The 18727-nt window shown below is 54.2% G+C and overlaps 4 protein-coding genes across 12 annotated transcripts in view; 3 read left to right on the plus strand and 1 right to left on the minus strand.

The window, feature by feature from the left end:
- The window catches only part of SLX4 (SLX4 structure-specific endonuclease subunit), a 30650-nt gene extending 28660 nt beyond the window's left edge, over positions 1-1990 (plus strand). For all 7 annotated transcript variants that reach the window (XM_032703472.1, XM_032703466.1, XM_032703473.1 and 4 more), the window contains one exon: positions 456-1990. In XM_032703472.1, coding sequence (XP_032559363.1) covers positions 456-816 — 361 coding nt within the window. In that variant the 3' untranslated portion in view covers positions 817-1990. The remainder of the gene's footprint in view (positions 1-455) is intronic.
- LOC116794659 lies at positions 1906-4979 on the minus strand. Of its 2 annotated transcripts, XM_032703477.1 has the most exons (3): positions 4835-4979; positions 3740-3843; positions 1906-2503 (listed from the first exon to the last, which is right to left on the minus strand). In XM_032703477.1, the coding sequence occupies exons 1-3, from the start codon at positions 4976-4978 to the stop codon at positions 1960-1962; spliced, it is 792 nt and encodes a 263-aa protein (XP_032559368.1). In that variant the 5' UTR covers position 4979; the 3' UTR covers positions 1906-1959. The 2 variants fall into 2 exon arrangements, with proteins under 2 accessions (XP_032559368.1, XP_032559369.1); XM_032703478.1 differs by lacking the exon at positions 3740-3843.
- LOC116794657 (zinc finger protein 239-like) lies at positions 4958-10462 on the plus strand. The gene is made up of 4 exons (XM_032703474.1): positions 4958-5081; positions 5409-5527; positions 8749-9468; positions 9805-10462. Exons 2-4 carry the CDS (start codon positions 5431-5433, stop codon positions 10026-10028), a joined length of 1041 nt encoding a protein of 346 aa, XP_032559365.1. The 5' UTR covers positions 4958-5081; positions 5409-5430; the 3' UTR covers positions 10029-10462.
- Positions 9609-18713, plus strand: HMOX2 (heme oxygenase 2). 2 transcript variants are annotated; one of them, XM_032703476.1, is made up of 6 exons: positions 9609-9685; positions 14772-14878; positions 15943-16060; positions 16332-16823; positions 17750-17870; positions 17949-18713. In XM_032703476.1, the coding sequence occupies exons 2-6, from the start codon at positions 14796-14798 to the stop codon at positions 18071-18073; spliced, it is 939 nt and encodes a 312-aa protein (XP_032559367.1). In that variant the 5' UTR covers positions 9609-9685; positions 14772-14795; the 3' UTR covers positions 18074-18713. The 2 variants fall into 2 exon arrangements, with proteins under 2 accessions (XP_032559367.1, XP_032559366.1); XM_032703475.1 differs by lacking the exon at positions 9609-9685 and adding an exon at positions 10650-10747.
- Positions 18714-18727: the final 14 nt, after the last annotated feature.

Raw genomic sequence — 18727 nt, forward strand, 5'->3', positions numbered from 1 at the left:
GCTACTCCAAAAGGAACAGGCTTTGGATTTTCAGTCTAATTCCCACTGAGCTATTCTCAGAACATAAAAGGGATTGTGGCTGTGTGTGGGCAAGGCCCAGAACTGGCACATCTGGTCTGCGAGTTAGTGACAAGGAGCACTCCATGTTTCATGGGAACCTGCAGCTGGAGCTGGGAGAGCTTGGCACAGCACCCTGGGCAGAGCCTGACGCGTATGGGTCAGGAGCCTGGAATGCCAGACAGCTCCAGATCAGTGCTGTCACAGCTGGGATGGGGAAGTTTGCAGACCCCCTGCCATGTTCTGCCTCACTCATTTTGTGGGTGCCAGTAGGGGAGAGTCTGCAACCCTGTAGAGGGAAGTCCCAGGGGTTCACCATCAGGGGTTTTGGGGAACTCTGGTCCCGTCCTTGATAGCCTCCCGTCCTTGACCTCTGATCTATTTGATCTTGCTTTTAGTTCTTTTGTGAATGGATTTGAAGCTTGTGCTTTTGCATCTGAGGAGGAGGAAGAGGAGTTTCCAGCATCTCAAGCAGCAGCTCGGGAAGAAGAAAAGCTGGAGGCAGTGAGGTGCTACATCCGCTCAAACACAGCCCTGTACAACAGGATTCTCTTCTATGAGCCACTCGAGCTGGTGGATCTGCACGCAGAGCTCAAACAAAACGGCATCAAAATTTCCAAGGCAAAGCTGCTGGACTTCCTGGATTCTCAGTGTATCACATGTACCATGGCCGGAGCCCGGAAAGAGCAGGGACAGAAAAGAAAAGAGAACAAAAAACAGAGAAAGCGACGCCGAGTGAAGGCCACTCCTCCACCCTGACAGTCCTGGGCGTGGAGGCCTCGCTGCTGAGCTGGAAACCCCCGTCCCAGGTGGAGCTCCAGTGGTGGGTGCTGGGTGGGAGCACAGCTCCTCCTCGTGCCCTGCTCCCAGAGCACATCCCAGAGAACAGGGCTGAGCCGTGCTCCCGTTCCAGAGCCATGGGAGCCTCTGCTCCCATGGCACAAACCCTTCCATTGCTGGCCTGCCTTCAGCACACAGCTCCCCTGGACCCTCTTTCCCCCCCAGTTTTACTTTTGTGCCTTTTCTTTCCATTTTTCTAATAGGTTTTAGGTCCCCAACTTTTCTTCATGGTGGTGCTTCCCTCAGTGACACTTTTCATGACCTTTTCCCTGGCTTTGGGCCGGGAAATGCGTCCCCCTTCACCTTCCAGTATTCAATCCACTATGGAAAGCGGTGCTTGTTTGGACTGGGGACTTCCACCTTCCTTTCTTCAGCACACTTTGTCCTGCTGATTGTGAAGTAGGACATGTATGTAGAAATACATACAAGGCCTTTTTTCTGTCCTTGGTTCACTTTCCAGTCTTTAGTAAACTTTCTCAATCTGTGCTTCTAGAACAGTTGCAGAGCAGTGGAGGTGTCCTTCTTTGGTCTCTTTGGCATGGCTCCCAAAAGCACCCCTGACACCCAGTGTCATGAGAAAGCCCTTTAGATTGGAAAATTCAGTGGGGTGTGTCCATTTCCAAGGTGGATCTGTGTTAAAATCCCTTCTGCTACATCTCCTTAATGCCCTTTGACCTTGTTGGTGTGGCCTGGGTGTGTCCCTGGCAGGGATGTCTTGAATGCAAGATTACAGTGCCCACTGGATCTCTTCAGCACTTCTTACACCCTGAAATAAAACTGCTTTTCTGATCAGTCCCATTTACAAACTGGACTGATCCCACTTGGAAACTGTCTGGGACTCTTGGGGAGGTCTTGGACCCTAAATTGTCTTATTCTGTGTATCAGTTTTCACATCTTCTGATTTCTTTCTGTTCTGGCACTTCGGAGTGTGCAAAGAGTCACTGAACAGAATGGACACAACACTTCACAAAAAGAAGCCAGATTTCTAAAGGTATTTATAGACTTGGAATGTAAAATTTTTATTTTTTATTTTTGATAAAGTATTATCTTCAATTTTGATTTCTATTCTACACAATAAACAATGTATAAGGTCCTAATTCTAAACTCTAAGTAACAACCTAGAAGAGATTTAAGGGAAGGGTCTGAACAGCAGTGTTGGGTCTGGCTGAGGGCAGGGGGGTTCACAGTCTGTGCTGGGACTGGCTGAAATCTGGAGCAGAGAACTGGAGGAAAAGGAGTTGCCAGGGCCACCCAGCAGCAGGGAGAGGTGGAAAGATCCCCAGCAATGGCTGAGGAACTGAGGATCTGCTGCCTGGAGTGAGATGAGGATGAGCTGCCTGGTTCCTCTGGGGTGGTGGGTGTGGGGCTCTGCAGGGAAGGGCCTTGCTGGAGCTGGGGATCCATGGTCAAGTGGAGGAGTGGAGTCTCCTCCTCTTCCGAGTCATCCGTTTCCTTCTCTCTCAGCAATGCCCTCTGCAGAGAGCAGAGGCCCAGGCACATCCTCATCAGGTCTTGGTTCTCCTTCAGCAAAAGGATCAACTCCTCGGAGCAGCCCTGCCCCTGGCAGCAGGTCCCTTGTATGGCCGAGGCTGTGTGGCCCTTTCTCCTGGAAGACACAGGACAGGGAGTCAGATGAAAGGGGCTGAGGGGCCTCAGGGGGCTGACCCCTCTCTGGCTGGGCTTGGCCTCTCCTGGAGAGACTCAGGCCTGGCTGGGCTGCCCCAGGCAGACGCTGCAGGAAGAAAAGCTCAGCCCGCCTGTGTCTGGTGTCCCTGGGGCTCAGCCCGTGCCCAATTCCTGCCCAGGGGTTGAGCCCCACCTCTGCCTCGGGGCCTTGGCCAAAGGACTGGCAAGAAAGAGGCCCAGGAGCCTTGAGACCTGCCCAGCTTTCCTCCTCCCTGGGGGGCTGCTGGGGAAGGGAAAATGGGTGGCCACTCCCGCTCAGTTCAAGAGCTCCCAGCAGTGACTGTGTTATGGGAAAAAGACAAGGCTTGCCTTAACTGGCCTTCCAGTGAGTGCTGCTCCCTCAGTGTACTTGTATTTCTCAAGTCTGCACCTCACACATGGAAAAGCTTCAGTCCTACTTACCAGTCGTAGTATGGGAAAATAAATATCCTGTCCCAGGATTTTTTTGTTCTGTTTTTGGGTAAGGCTTACATCTACAGTCAAAGATTTTGTGATCAATTCTTTTATTACATGTTACCTTCATTGAATACAGCATCACAGTTCAGTGGATGCAAGTTATAATCACTCACATCATGTCATAAAGCACTGTTTAGCAGGAAAAAAAGCTGTATTTTCATACCACATCTGTGCTGTCAGTGTTTGGAGGTGACCACTTTGCAGAGACTTCCCTTGATACCTCCTTGTTGCTGAACTTGACAAAATGTAATTCTAAAACTTTTGTTAGATGATGAGAAAAGGATTTGAAATCTTTTGCATCCTTCAAGACCACAAGGATTCATCTGACATACACTGCAAATTATCTGAAAGCAATTATTCATTTTCCTGCTTCATTAATCCATGAGCAACGCAGGCCTGCCTGATCTAAGGCTGGTGTTGCCATCTGCCAGTGATTATGTGTTGCCAAATAATTCAATTTGTAGATATTTCTGTAGTTTTTACCTTCCTAATGCAGGCTCATTTGCCTTGAAAGATAAATTGTCATAATTTTTTATTTCCAGCTCTGTAGTAACAGTTATCAAAAATAGTTTGATACCTCCTTTTTTTTAACACTTCCAATGCTGCAAAAAAACCCCAAACCTTTTCAACTAGAATATTAGTTGTTAAGTTAAAGAAGGAGCAGATATGTTATTGGCATTGCACAAAGCCTCTGTCTTACCAAGATGCACCATGTGAGCTTCTAAATTTGCTGTGATAATCAAAGGATCGGTGGGACTGATTTAGGATATTCCATGTTGGTTTGTGTATTGCCACATTTCCTGCCTGGAAAAAATGGCTTTAACAGGTTTATTCTGAGCAAAGCTGTGCTGCAGATTTCTGTGAAATAATTCTGAGAGTTTTCTTACACAGGCAGAGTTCTCTGTGTACACTCACCCTGTTTAATGGCATTTTCTGAGTGGTTGTTACACAGCACCTTGTCTCTGACACGGCTGAGACCCTCAGAGGTTTTAAGTACAAAATATACAAAATAAGTACAAAATATGTTCTGTAAAGCACAGAACATAGACTGCTGTGCCTTCCCCTTCTACTGGGCTAACAGAGTCATGCTAAGGGTGTCAGTGTTTAGATATGGAAGCTCTTCAAGGGGAGAGCTGGAGCTGGAGCTGTTCTGGGAGAGCATTTCAAATCTGCTGGTTTGCTTCTTTATTATCCCAGCATAAGATTTCTTCCAGAGGCATTGCACGTCAGCTGGTTAATGAAACACAAAGTGCCAGGGAGAGGTGACACATCCCTGTGATCACCCTGAGAGGCTGTGGACTCCCTGCCCCTGGAAGTGTCCAAGGCCAGGTTGGACAGGGCGTGGAGCAACCTGGGCTAGTAGAAGGTGTCCCTGCACATGGCAGGGGGTGGGATGGGATTGAGATGGGATCTAAGGTCCCTTCTAACCCAAACCATGTGTGATTACTAAGAATTTAAGCTCGTGCCTAAACTCAGACCAATCCCGCTGCTTCTTTCGAAACAGTCGGGACCTGGGCGGCCTCAGCCCCTGAGAGTGCCCAGGTTGGGTCCCCAACTCCTGGAAGGGCACTGAGCCCACGTACAGATTTCCAGAGCTCTGCTCGGGTGTTCTCTGGATACTTTCCTCTCCTTAGAAAGCGCTCTTTCGACCGTGTCTTGTTCACTGAGCCTCTGGCGCAAAGGGTCTGTATTGCCCCCGGGGTGGGCACTCGCTTCCCCCCTGAAGCGCTGTTGAGGCACCCCAAGAGAAACCCTCCGCCTGGGGTGAGACCCTCCGGCAGCCGCGGCGGCTCACCCAGCACACGGGAGGGGCCCCGCGGCTGCGGGGAGGGCTCGGAGCGGAGCGGGCAGCGGGTAACGGGCCCTCAGGGGAGACGGGACTGCCGCCATCGCCGCCGCCATTTTGGGTGGCCCTCAGCGCCGAGCGCGCCGCCACCATTGGCCACCAGTGCCCGTCACGTGACGGCGCCTCAGCGGCCGCGGAGCCACCGAGCGGGACCGAGAGGAGTGAGGGGCTGGGACGGGACCCCCGGGACGGAACGGTACCCCCAGAACGGGACCTCCGGGGCTGAGACGGGACCCCCGGGACCGGACGGGGGCACAGCGGGACTGGGACGGGACCCCCAGGGACGGGACCCTCGGGGCTGGGACGGGACCCCCGGGACGGGACGCGGGCACCGGCGGGTCTGGGACGGGCTTTTTTTACCGGGGTCCATGCCCAGCCGCCCCCCACGCCTGGGCAGCCCCCACAGCCCCTCCGGGCTCCCGCGGGCCCATAGCGGTGCAGAGGGCCCGGTGCACCCCGGGGTCCATGCCCGGGGTCCCCACCCGGCCCGTCTGACCCACCCCGTGTCTCCCCCACGGAGCAGGACCCCCAGAGTGGAGCTGGAGATGATCTCCCACATGGATCGTAAGGAGGAACTGTGGTTCTCCCACCTCTGCACCTTCCAAGTGAAGACCAAGATGGTTCTGAGCGACACCTGTGCAGGTGAGGGGATGGTACGGTCACAGAATCATTAAACTTGGAAAAGCTGTTTAAGGTCATCGAGTGCCACCATTAACCCAGCACTGCCAAGTCATCTGTGAACCTGGCGGTGAGAAAAACTTCTCCAGGATCCCCAAACCACACCAGAATGCGCAGGATTGGTGGTACCAGGATGGAACACAGTCCTCCCAGCACTGCTGCTGTTCCTGGCAGAGGCTGGGGCTGGATCCCAGAGAAGGCAGACAGGCAGTGCTGTGCCATGGGCTTTCACAGGCCCTGGCACTCTGTGGCTTCAGAAAGTCCTGAACTAGACACACCATGTCTCCCTGATCTCACAGCCCTGTCTGTAATTTCTTGCTATCTGAAGCTGTGTGTGGTTTAGCATCAGTGACAGCTCTCATCCAGCAGTTCCACAGCGTATTCAGCTGCTTCGTGAGTCGCTGCCTCCTTTGGTTTGCTTTGACACTGCCCTCTAGGAGCTCACTTGATGTCAGAGATCCCCACCCGTGGGCCACTTGTGGTTTTATAGTCCTCTGCAATAGCCCTGTCAGCTGTGCCTTTTCACAACAGAATGGGCAGCTGAGTCATCTGTACAGAATCTGTACAGCAGTATAGGTCCTTCATGTATCTGCCTCAGCTCTGTTGGAATTTCTCTGAAAGGGGGGATCCATCTCCTCCTTGCACACACTCAGGATGTGGGGTTTGATTGTTTTTCCCAAACAATCATTAGCATTTGATGAGCTGTTTTGTCTGCCTGGGAGCTGCAGTTTTCATCCATCTGCTCTAACTCCATGGTGCTATTCCTGAATAATACCAAGAACATCCTGGGCCCATTCTGATAAAAGTGCAAGGTATAGATGCTGTTCACCTCTGCAGTTCTTTGTGTTTACCTGCAGTGAATGTCCCCTGTCACCTGGCTGGTCATAAGGATCTGACACAGTTTATAGTCAGCCTTTGTATCCTACCCCTGAATAACAGAATCATTGATCTTCTTTTCCCTTCCTTCCCACCTTGTGAGGGTCATCCATCCCATGGCAACTCAGTTTCCTTACCAGTTTGGTGAAGGATGAATGTCTTTGGGAACACCTTTGCACTCCAGACCTCTTTTGCTAAAATTGGTGACATCTCTGAGGAGCTCCAGGTGGCTTCTCCTGAGAAAGAGAGATCCAAGGGTACATTAAGGTGATATTTAGGTTCTCTCTCAATGTTTACACTCACTCTGCTTACCTGGAGCTTTCCTTGTAGCTTAGCCCTGGCAATCTTGGCCATATCAGAGGCCTGAGCATAACCCAAATTGGCCTGGGCTGACAAGGAGCCACACTCTTCCTTTTTCTCTTGCTTATTCATTTTTGCCAGTTCAGCCCTAATGCTTCCAGTATGAATTCCTCTGCTGAGGTCCTGTGTTCATGATTTTGATCAAACCCTTTACAGACAACAGCAACAGAACAACTTCCCAAGCTCCACTGCTCAGAAAGTCAGACCTACAGGTCAGGAGTTTCATGCTGGACTGACAGAAATGTCCTTATCCTGCCTTTGGATATCCCTCTTCTCCTACAGGCCTAGATGGAGTGGCTGCAGACAGATGGAAGTGGATAGCAAAATTCCAGTTTCTGTTCCTCTCAAGGAATGATTTTAAGGGAAACTATGTGAGGGAAAAGTAGCATCAATGCCACACCAAACTGCCACAAAAGGCATCTCAGGAGCTCAAAGTGAAATGGTATTGTTATGATTTTCTTACAGTGACTAGAAAGAGGAAGATCAAATATGTACTTGTATCATCTGGGTTGTAATTCTGGACTCTCCTTCCTTTCTTGGTTCAGCAGTGACTCTCCTGTTTCAAGGTGAGCACTTCCTCAGCCCAGCTCTGCCAGAGCACCAGCAGTGCCTGTGGTCTGTCCATCAGCCCCACGTGACTGGTATGTTACCAGTTCATTCCACAGGGGTTTTCAGAGATCCAGGAGGAGCCACTGAGTTTTTCCATGGGCAGATCTGGGGCTCTGTGTGTTTGCAGCTTCAGTCCTCAGCCTGTGCCATGTTTTGGGTCTATGTGTAGTCAACAGCAGGTCTGTACACGATGATCTGGAATCTCTTCCCTTGACTGACCTGTCCTAACCCTGGATGTGATGCCTCTCCTCAGAGATGCACGCTGCCATTTCTACATCCCATGTACATCCCTCTGACATCCACTGGCCCTTCCCTGGCAGCAGATGGGGCTGTGCCACACATCCTGTCTTGCCAGTTTAGCACATGAGCCCTCAGTGAGTCTGCAGAGAGCTCCACGGCCCCACTGACAGCAGAAACCAGAGCACTGCTGGGATCTGTGCTTCTGGACCTGCTGGGATGCTCCTCAATCCATGTTAGAGGATTGAGGAGCATCCTCTATCCTAGAGGATAGAGGGAAGGAGGCAGTGTTCTGTGTAGATACCTGAGGAATTTGTGCAGCCCCTTGTCTGGAAAGGCTTTCAGGTGACCCTGAGTCTGTGCAGCACAGATTCATCCCACTTGTGTTTCTGCAAGACTTGGTGGGAATCAGAGGGCAGGGATTTGTTCACTGCCTGTGTCCCAGGAGCTGGTTGTACTGTTCAGTTGGCATTACTTCCATGGACTTGCATTGCCTTCGTCTTCTGTGTTTATATTGGGTTTCCTCAGTGAATTATCTGGAATTGCCCGCAGAGGATCTTCAATTCACCAACCACCTCCCACACCAGGTTTGCTTTGCACCCCTGGAGCACAAAATTGCCTTTCTTCTGCTCTAAGACTGGCATCAGCCAGGCTCCAGGTGGTCTCCATGTCTCATCCCTTAGGGCCAATGTCTCCTTTGGGCATCTTTTCTCTCTCTGCAACACCAGCAGCACAGATGCTGCATCTGTTCTGAGCAGGGCAGTTCTTTGTGGCCCTTCCATGACTCCCAGCTCAGCTTTTAATAATGTTTTCAGATATCCTGGAAGAGCAGCCATCTTTCCCATTCAAGCACTAAACTTTCACCTCTAATAAGCCAGTAATTTCAGTGGATCCAGGTTCTGGCAGAGCACCCAGGGCCATCTATTTCCAGGTTTTCTTCCTGTGAACACTCTTGAGAAATCCACTGTAGAGTTTGGAGGGAAATATCGAAACTTTTTATACTTAATCTGGTGAGTTTTTGGACTTTGGCCCCTTCTGATTTCCCCTCTCCAATGTTTTCTGTCCTGCCTGCGACTTCTCTCTGGATTCTCCTTTTTTTGCAGCTGAAGATGGGATTGTGAGCAAGAAAGAGGAGAATGCCCACCAAGGCATCCCTGGGCCAGCAGAGCCCGAGGCTTTACTCTCAGGACTCTCCAAGGAGAACAATTCCCAGAATCCAGCACAGGACCCAGTCGTCCCACACAGGTCAGAAAGAGTTCAGAGACCTCTGGGGAAGAGGCAAAGCCGAGTGATGCTGCGTGGGAAGAGTCTCAGGAGGCCGACAGACATTACCCAGCAGAGAAATCCATCTGTGGGGAGACTGATGGTGTGTGGGGACTGCGGGAAGGGCTTCCGGGTGAGCTCCAACCTCGTCCAGCACCGGAGGATCCACACCGGAGAGAAACCCTTCGGCTGTGCCGAGTGTGGGGGCAGCTTCCGGCAACGCTCTCATCTCATCCAGCACCAGAGAACCCACACGGGGGAGAGGCCCTACGAGTGCTCCGACTGCGGGAAGACCTTCAGCGTGAGCTCCAAGCTGCTCCGGCACCAGGTGACCCACACCGGGGAGAAGCCCTACAGGTGTTCCGAGTGCGGGAAGAGCTTCTCCGGGAATGCCCAGCTCGTGCAGCACCGGCGGGTGCACACGGGGGAGAGGCCCTACGAGTGCGGCAGCTGCGGGAGGAGCTTCAGCGTGAGCTCGGCACTGGCGCGGCACCGGCGCGTCCACACCGGCGAGAAGCCCTACGGCTGCTCCGAGTGCGGGAAGAACTTCAGCCAGAGCTCCGAGCTCATGAAACACCAGCGGGTCCACACCGGGGAGAAGCCGTACGGGTGCTCCGAGTGCGGGAAGAGCTTCACCGTGAGCTCCGCCCTCATCCAGCACCGGCGGTTCCACACGGGCGAGCGCCCGTACGGGTGCTCCGAGTGCGGGAAGAGCTTCACGGTGAGCTCGCACCTCATCCAGCACCGCCGCTTCCACACCGGGGAGCGCCCCTTCAGGTGCGTGGAGTGCGGGAAGAGCTTCCTGTGGAGGTCGGCGCTGCTGCGGCACCGGCGGGTGCACACGGGGGAGCGCCCGTACGCCTGTGCCGACTGCGGGGACAGCTTTCGGCAGAGCGCCCACCTCACCCAGCACCGCCGCACACACACCGGGGAGCGCCCCTTCGCCTGCGCCGACTGCGGCAGGGGCTTCGCCGTCAGCTCCGCGCTGCTGCGGCACCGCCGCACCCACGGGGCCGGGCAGCCCCAGGGCGGCGTGGGCAGCGGGGCTGATCGCAGCGAGCCTGGCGTCTGTGCTTCACTGACAGCCCTGCTCCTGGAGGGGGAAGGCAGTTTATTTTAGGAGAACAAGCCCTAAAGGAGAGAGAGAAGAAAGGGAGGCAGTGCGAGCAGCTGGAGGTTTGAGGAGGAGCGTGGGCTCAGCAGGGGAGGCGCTGGTGGTCGGAGGGGAAGCTCTTGGGAGAGAGGAAGTGGTTTGAAAAGGCTGGAATGTACCTGGTCTATTTCAGAGGGAGGTAAATGACTCCTCATGCGTTATGGACTATTAATAGTGAACCAAACGGACCATCTCAAACGCTCTTGATTCCTGTGTTCAGAGACACCGGGCTCCCCCCTCAGCCCACGGGTTGGGCTGTAGCACAGAGAAGCCCCAGGCCTGGTGTCCTCAGCCGCCTTGCGAGGGCTGTCCGAGTGTGCCGCCGGCCCCGCAGGGGCCGTGGGGCGGGAGCCGCGCTAGGTGTCGTTGCTGCCACAGCCAATAAAGCCGCGGGTACCGAAGCGCCGTCGCCGCCATTTTTCCTTCTCCGCCGCCGCTCGTGCCCGCTGCGCATGCGCGGTAGCCGACGTCGCCCGGGGGCGGGGCCTTGCGCGGCACCGTCCAGGTGAGGGGGCGGGGCCAGGGCCGCGGCGTGACTTCCCAGCCGCTCCCACCAATCAGCGGCGCCGGCGCGTGCCGTCCGTGTGTCCTGATTGGCCGCACCGTGACCCCCCTCATTAATAAATCCCGGCCGGCCGTGCGGGGTCTTTGTTTCGCGCCGCGGGCGGAGGGTGGAGGCGGCTCCGGTGAGTCTCCGTGGCAACGGGGGGGCTCCGGGCCCTGCTCCGCGGGGCTGGTCCCGCACCCTGCGGCGGCGAGGGGAGGACTCTGGGACGGCGGGCCCGGAGCTGTGGCGGCCGAGCTGTCTGCCGGGCCAGGCCCGCAGTCGTCAGCCCTCCCGGATCCTTGCCCTGTGTCCCCGCTCCGGGACACGGCGGCCTCAGAGCCCCGCGGTGACTCTGCGGCGGCTCGTTACGGGTGCCCGGGGCTTCGGGTCGGGAGCCGTGCGAGAGGGGCACTTGGCTCTCCTTGATCCCGCTGAGTTCAGAGAACAGCTTGGAGGGCGAAGGCCTCCGAGGCCTCTCGCTGTCCCTGCCTTTCCGTTGCTGGGTGAAAGAACTGTCCTATTCAAGGCTCAGCACTTACCCCCAGCAGTGCATTACACCCTGAGTGCCAGTCACTGGCCCCGCTCGGCGCGTCCCAGGCACAGCTGTCAGCGTGCTGGGACAGGCAGGGCGAGCACTGGCTCTCCCCAGAGCAAGAGCTCTTTGATATAGCCATGTGTGTCTTTCTTATCCCAGATCCAGCCCTGACTGACTTGTCCCTTGGCTGTTCTCATAGCCAAGGTGAGAAAAATAGGTTTCTGATGTGCTGCCTGTCACAAAGGCCACCACCAAAGGACAGCACTCTGAAGGTCTGTGAGCTCACCAGGAGCTTCCCTCGGTCAGGTTGCTGAGGTGCTGGGCTGCAGCTCTGGGGGATAGAAGTAGCATTTGTGTGGGCACTGCTAGAAGTGTCTTAGACTGAATTATTGTTTAAATTTTGGCTGTGTCCCGATGAAGCCTAAGCATACCTGGGATCAGGTAATGTGGTAATTTATTCTGTGAGGCTCCATTTCCAGCAGCAGCCGGTGCCAAATTCCTCCCCAGAGGGAGGAGGAGACACAAGTCTCTCCTGCTGGGATTGCCAGGTAACCTCTGAGATGATTCCAGCCCCTAGAGTGGAGTTGTGGGGTTTGTCTCCAGCACAGTGATGCTCAGGTAGGTCCAGCCACACTCTGAGCTCTGTGTATGGGGAAATGCCTTGAAATTACGTGGAGGTCAAACAGCAAAGGTGAACTCTGTACTGCCTGGGTGTTCCTGAGCTATTGAACTTCTCCCAGGGTGCCCAAGCAACTCTGGGGCTTCCAGTCCTGCTTCCTGCAGCAGTGGTGCCTGCTTCCTTCAAAAGGCACAGGATTATTGGGATTAAGTGTCTTCCTACCCTAGGAGAGCAGCTGTGCATCTGGGGTGTGAGGCTTGCTGGGGAGATGTGCATGGGGGCAAAGTAATTGCTGGCTGGATGAAGTGGGATGTTTTCTCAGAGGGTTTGAACGCTGTCATTGGGAAGGAAATGTTTAGAAGGCTGAGGTGTCCTGTAGCAAACCTCCTCCCCACTCTCCAGCCCTGCTATCCCAGCTCATGGCTTTGATTTGAGTTGGATTTCTCCCAGGCAGGCTGCTGTCCGGGCACTGCAAAGATATGTGTTTACACTGAACATCAGCCAGGTCCTGGATGAGCTGAGCTCCTGCAGCAAATGGAATGACATTCCAGCCTCTGCAGAGGAGGTGGGCAGCTGCCTGAGCCGCCTCCTTGGCATGTGGGACACATCCTCCTTTCCAGAGGAGCAGAGCACCCTGAGAAACCAGGGCTGTGACCAGGGACTGGAGTTGCCAGTTTTTGAGTAAAAGCAACAATGTGTAGTGATAAGAGACACAATGATTCTGACTTTCCTTCCTCCCAGTTCTTGTGCAGTAGCCCAGCAGTGGAAAGGATGGGGCTGGTTTGTGCTGACATGTCTCTTGAATTCATGGCTCATCGGGGAGGTGTCTGTACTAGAAACTGTATCAGAAAAATCTGAGCTTCCCTATTTCCTGCACGTGTTCTGCCCTTGCCTCAGGCTACAGGGACTGCTGTCATCACTGGCTGCCCTATTGCCATGGAGAGGAACGTGTCACACTGAGCCTCTGCTGCACAGTTGCAGATACAAGTCCCAGAGTGCATCAAAGACCTTAAATGCCTGTTTGTGTGCTGAACCCTGCTCCCGTCAGCAGGCAGTGCTCCTGGGGCAGCCATTCCCTGTTCTCATCAGCTGTGCTGCTGCAGCACCGCTAACAGGGTTGGGTAAAGGCTTCTGAGACCCCAGCAGCTCCCCCTGTGTGATGTGGGGAGCAGAGTTCCCATGTGGGTGAGTGCTGCCGAACACGAGTGTGCCCGAGGCGCGGGAGAGGAGGCTCTGAGGAGTGAGCAGAGGTGTCTTGTACAACGATGATCTCAGGGCCATGTGCACGTGGCCACTGGGAGCCTTCAGCCACTGCTGCTGTTAACCATGGTTTTCTGAGCCAGATGTGGTGTGTTCCTTTAGGCTGGATTTGATGTCAGCCTTCAGGCCTCTCCCAAGGGATGAGTGGTGCTGAAGTGCTCTGTAGCTCTGCTCTCACCTGCTGCTTTGTACCGGGGGCTGTTGCAGGTGTGTGGGGACAGCACACCCTACCTCCAGGCCTCTGGCTTTCTGGGGCTGTAAGATAAGCTGGAACTTGTTTGTCCAGTTTCATTTTGGAATATGCATCTCTTGAGAAGGTCTGGCCTGCCATAAGCCGAGCAGGAGAGATGGTCTGCACTGGCAGAGGTGAGTGGGCTGTGCCCCTGTGTCCATGACAGGCTCCTAGTTGAGCTCAGGTGGGTGATTTGCCTCTGCTTTGGTTTCCCTTCCTCACAGTGGGCATCTCCCAATGTTTGAAGGTGGAGCTGTGTGAGGAACAAAGATGAGTCCAGTGTGCTGAGCTGATGTGAGCACATGTGCTGTCTAGGGAGTGATCACATGGACAGGACAGCACCTGAAGGTGGTTTCCTCACCTATCTTGAGCCCATGTGCTGGTGTTCCCACCTGCCCTGCCCTTCCCCCTCCTGGGATGGGGAGACTTCACCCTGCCAGGTCCTGCAGGATGCAGCCCCCTGAGGGGGCTGGACTGAAGTGGGGGAGCACGAGGATGGCTCTCTTGGAGTGAGGCTTTCCAAAGGGCCAGCAGCAGCTTAGCTCCTTGCTCCGCTGCCAAGGCTGCCTCTAAGGTGGTGGTGCTGCTCTGCACAAAGCTGATTACAGGCCCACTTTGTAAATGAGGTGCCTGGATTTCTGTGCTCAGCCAGTGTAAGGGATACCTGCCTGGTATGGGCTCTCCAGGCTGGTTTTGTGTCGAGCCTGGGGGTTTCCTCCTTGTTTACCCCAACTGCGTGGGGGAGGGAGTAGTTACGAGGTGTGATGTGCTGATCCAATGAGTGAGCCATTGTTCCTGCTTCTGGGTAAGTCTTGTGCATCCTGGTACGTCCAAGGAGATTCTGTTTCCTTTTGCAAAAGAGGAGGGGAAACCCAGCTGCTTGTGGGGTTTGAAGTAAACCCTGGCAGGCAGGAGAGGAGGCTGTGAGTGGGAACAGGAGCAGTGAAATCTGCCCTTGCTTTGGAAGTTCCTATATTGTGTCTCAGGGAATGTTCTTACTTCCCCTGTGAGCTGCCTGGCTTCAGAGCTCAGCTGGCCTAATTCCCCACTGCTTTCTTCCAGGGAAGCTCTGTGCTGCTGTGGAAATGGAGCTTGTTCTTCTTCCTGAGTGAAGGGGAGGTGCTTCCCTTTCCTGTGACTCTGCTCTGAGCAGCACATTGGGTGAAATATTTGGTGGCACCAGGGGAGAGCTGCTTGCTCACGATTTCAGTGCAGGTTCCCAGCTCGGAGCTCTCACCCTCAGCCAGGAGCCACCCTGGAGTGGGAAGCCAAATGCAGGCTGCTTGCTGTGTTGTAGGTCTCTGAGGTTGATATTTAGTGAGCTGGGTGTCAGTGTTGAGGTTCTCCTGGGGGGGCTGAACTGAACAAACAAATGTGCTCGGTGGAAACGGCCGGCGGCTGTTCCTCACCCCCTGCCTGGGGGGCAGCCCAGAGGCTCCTTGCTAGACAACATTTCACACCCATCCCTTTGCTAAGGCAGCTTCCCCCAAAAGCCCCTTCCTGATTTTGCCTTTCAGACCGATCCCCAGCACTGACCAGCAATGCCATCGGCCATGGAGGGCCCGGAGGCGGGAGAAGACGCGGATGTCTCGCGCTACGAGGAAACAGAAGACAACAATGTCAGGTGAGTCCTGTCCTACACTATGGCACAGACACAGCCCTGGGCGAGGCAGGAGACCTGCCAGGTCAAGGAGTGATCCTTCTCCTCATCTGAAAGAAGTGAGAGACACCAGTAGATGACTAATCAACTACATGTGCAGTAAAATCTGTTTAATCAAACCTACTGGAAGGGATGGGAAGGAGCAATCTGGCAGGGCTGACAACACAGTTTGTTTTTTTTTTAGCTGCCACTATCAAACTGACATTCCACAAACACTTTGACCACTTGGTGGTTGTGTTTCTGCCTTCCTGGCCAAGGAAGCTGGTTTTCCATGGCTCGCTGGGCAGGCTCATGTGATAGCAGCTTCTTGTTTTGAAAGGTGACTCTAGAGGTGAACTCCACTCTGGACAGCTGCCTTTCTTGCTTTGCAGAATACCCACAGGTCCAGGCAAGAACATTTTTTAGGAGGTTAGTTCCAAAACCAAATTCACAAACATGCTCTAAAACCCAAGGATTCAGACCTGGAAAATGGGAAGGGAGAATAGGGTGCTTCCCAGAAGACCTAGATAGGCTGGTTGACTTCTTTGACTTGACAGGCTCAGCTTCATAAGAAGTTAATGTTTCCTGGCTCTCCTGGCACACTCAGTGGGTCTGGGGTGTCCAAAGTCTCTCTTCCAGCTAGCAGGAACGTGCTACCTGTAGCAAACTAGTGATAAAAAACACAAAGTGCACTTTGGCATGATTTGAGTGAGTGTAGTGTTGATACTGTACCACCCTCCAGGTAAGAGCAGTGGCTGTAACTACAAATTATAGATTTTAATGAGGTTTTTTTTTAGAAATTCACCATGTGGAAACCTGCAAAACCAGTGTAATTCAGGAGAAATAAACTTTTTAAGGGTATTCTTGCCCTGCTTCCTCCTGCTGGTGCCAGTTCAACCTGGGGAGTGGCCTGAGGGTCCCACCTTGTACCTTCTCCAATCTGGGCCTGGGATGTTAGGGATTGAAGGGGATCCCTGCAAACACAGCAGGGACAAACTCATAGCTGTGTGTGGGCGTGGGGTAAAAGGAGCTCTCCCTGTCCCCTGCAGCCCCACAGACCTGTCAGAGCTGCTGAAGGAGGGCACTAAGGAATCCCACGACCGTGCCGAGAACACCCAGTTTGTCAAGGACTTCCTGAAAGGACGGATCAGGAAGGAGCTCTTCAAGGTGGGTGTTGCTCTGCTCCCGATCTCTTTGATGTGATGCAGACTTGGAGGCAGAGCCCCACAGCCCTGGGGGGTGTTATGGGGGTAGATAGAGCAGAGCCTCTGCTCCTTCAAGCAATACCTGCCTAGTATGAGCTCTCCAGGCGGGTTTTGTGTTGAGCCAGGGGGTTTCCTCCTTGTTTACCCCAATTCCAAGCAGGGAGGAGCAGTCCTGAGGTGTGATGTGCTGATCCAGGGACTGGCTTCTCAGGTGAGCTGTGCTTTGTCCATAGCTGGCCACAGTGGCCCTGCACTTCACCTACTCTGCCCTGGAGGAGGAGATGGATCGCAACAAGGACAACCCAGTCTTTGCTCCTCTCTATTTCCCCGTGGAGCTTCACCGGAGGGAAGCACTGGCTAAAGACCTTAAATATTTCTATGGAGAAGACTGGAAAGAGAAGATCCAGTGTTCAGAGGCAACTCAGCAATATGTGGACAGAATCCATCATGTGGGACAGCACGAGCCAGAGCTGCTGGTGGCTCACGCTTACACCCGCTACATGGGGGACCTCTCAGGTGGCCAGGTGCTGAAGAAGGTGGCCCAGAGGGCCCTAAAGTTGCCCAGTACTGAGGAAGGGATCCAGTTCTACGTGTTTGAGAACGTTTCCAATGCACAGCAGTTCAAGCAGCTTTACAGAGCAAGGATGAATGCTCTGGACTTGGACAAGAACACCAAGGAAAGGATCGTGGAAGAGGCCAACAGAGCCTTCAGATTTAACATGCAGGTACTAAACAAATCCCTTGAGCTCCTGTGTATGCAGATGCTGCTGCTTTTGGGTCTGATCCAGTCAGACTGCTCACCCAGGCAGTGGTTTGGGGCTGAGACCACCATAGCCCCTCTGTCTTGTGGGTTTGGGATTCTACTCTAAATAGCTTCTCCATTAACTTCTGGAGCTGGTGTTGGGCAGGAATTCTTCCCGTGCTCCAACACCACAGGCTGGGCCTTTGACTGGGGCAAAATTAATATGACTTCAAGATTCCTGTGGGCTGTGTGGCTCTGAAGCAGTAGGGGGAACAGAGCTGTTACTCTGAGACAGCCTCAAGCAGTTTGAGTGTGTTACACCACCCTGGTCACAGTCATCTCCTGTCTCAGGTCTGACATGTTGCCCTATGGCCAGAAATGTCTGGAGCCTCTTGTTCCTCCCATAGCATTTGCCTTTCATCAAACCTGACTGAGCTGTCACTTGCCCCAGGGGGATGAACACAGATTTAGCTACTGGATGGGAGCTTTAATCTGTGCTTGTAGCTGGTTGGTGTGGTTTAAACTGGTCAGGAATGTGTTGGGATGTGGTTGACTCCTTCATCAGGATTCTTATGGAATCCTCTGGCAACAGAGCTGGAGGGACTGCCTGGCCACTGCAGGAGCAGGGATCCTCTGACAGTGTGCAGTTGGCTCACACTCCCACCTGCAGCAGGATGGGAGAGGAGCAGCAGGGTGGTCCTGGCTCTGACTGGATGCTTTTGGGATGGGCTGTTCCTTCCTGGAGCTGTAACATGTGCCAGGTGCCACCACAGGTTTGCAGCGAGGTGCTCCCAAAGGAGTCCCGGGGGGAGGGAGGGAGGCAGGAGTGGTGCTTGCCTGTTCTCCAGATGATTCCAGGGCTCTGGATGAGCTGTGCCTGCCTCACGTGCTCGCTGTGGCCACTTGCAGGTGTTTGATGAGCTGGACAAGATCGGCAGGTCACTCCCAGAAGAAGCCCAAGACGGAGGGTTCCCAGTGCACGACGGAAAAGGAGACATCCGCAAATGCCCCTACTACGCAGACAAACTGGGTAGGTGGGGGCAGGGAGAGCTGCCACACGTGTGGCACGAGCCTGGCAGCACTAACGGTGCCTTCTGTGTCCTGGCAGGCACGGCAGGGCCCGGCTGCCCCTTCCACGCCGCGGTGGGTCTGGCCAGGCAGCCCCTCGTGCAGCTGGTGCTGGCAGCCTGCGTGGCAGTGGCAGCAGGAGCTGCAGCCTGGTACATCCTGTGACTGGCACGGCGTGGGGGCAAGGAGAGAGACGTGCCCTGTCCGTTTTCAGACCCTTCCCTTGCTGGTGGTGAGTTGGCTGCAGAGTTGGAGTGAGGAAGTAAACGGGAATCCTGCGGGACTGTCCAAGCCTCCTTGCACACCACTGTAATGTGATGTCTTTAGCTGACTAGTGCCCAGGACTGGTCGGTGTGAGGGGGTGAGGATTCCACTGCAGCACTGCCCTGCCCTGCCCAGGCTGGGGCAGCTTTTAAGGCTTAAGATGTCCTGTCCTGTCCTGGCAAAGGCTTCACGTGCTTGGCTTTTCGTCTCCATCCCCAGAGCAGTGTCCGGAGGGGGTTTCCTGCCCTGGGCTGCATCCCCAGAATGTGTCATCAGCCTCTTCAGCAAAGAGCACTTGCCTTCCCACCCTGAGAAGCTGCAGCTGTGCTGTGGGGCTTTTACCTCAAAGCAGTGTCCTGTTGGGTGTGCTGTCCCAAGGACCCCATCTGACTCCTGTTGGAGGGAGCACCCTGGGGATGGGGGCAGGACTGTGAGGGGGTATGGAGGTGACAGATGTGTATTGTGCAACTTTGGGGTTGAGGGTTGGTTGTTGGTTATTTTTCCTGAAGCCTTGACTAAAATAAAAAGTTGCAATGCTATAGCTGGGGAAAGCCA

The sequence above is a fragment of the Chiroxiphia lanceolata genome, chromosome 16, assembly GCF_009829145.1.
Source record: "Chiroxiphia lanceolata isolate bChiLan1 chromosome 16, bChiLan1.pri, whole genome shotgun sequence".
Taxonomy (NCBI): domain Eukaryota; kingdom Metazoa; phylum Chordata; class Aves; order Passeriformes; family Pipridae; genus Chiroxiphia; species Chiroxiphia lanceolata.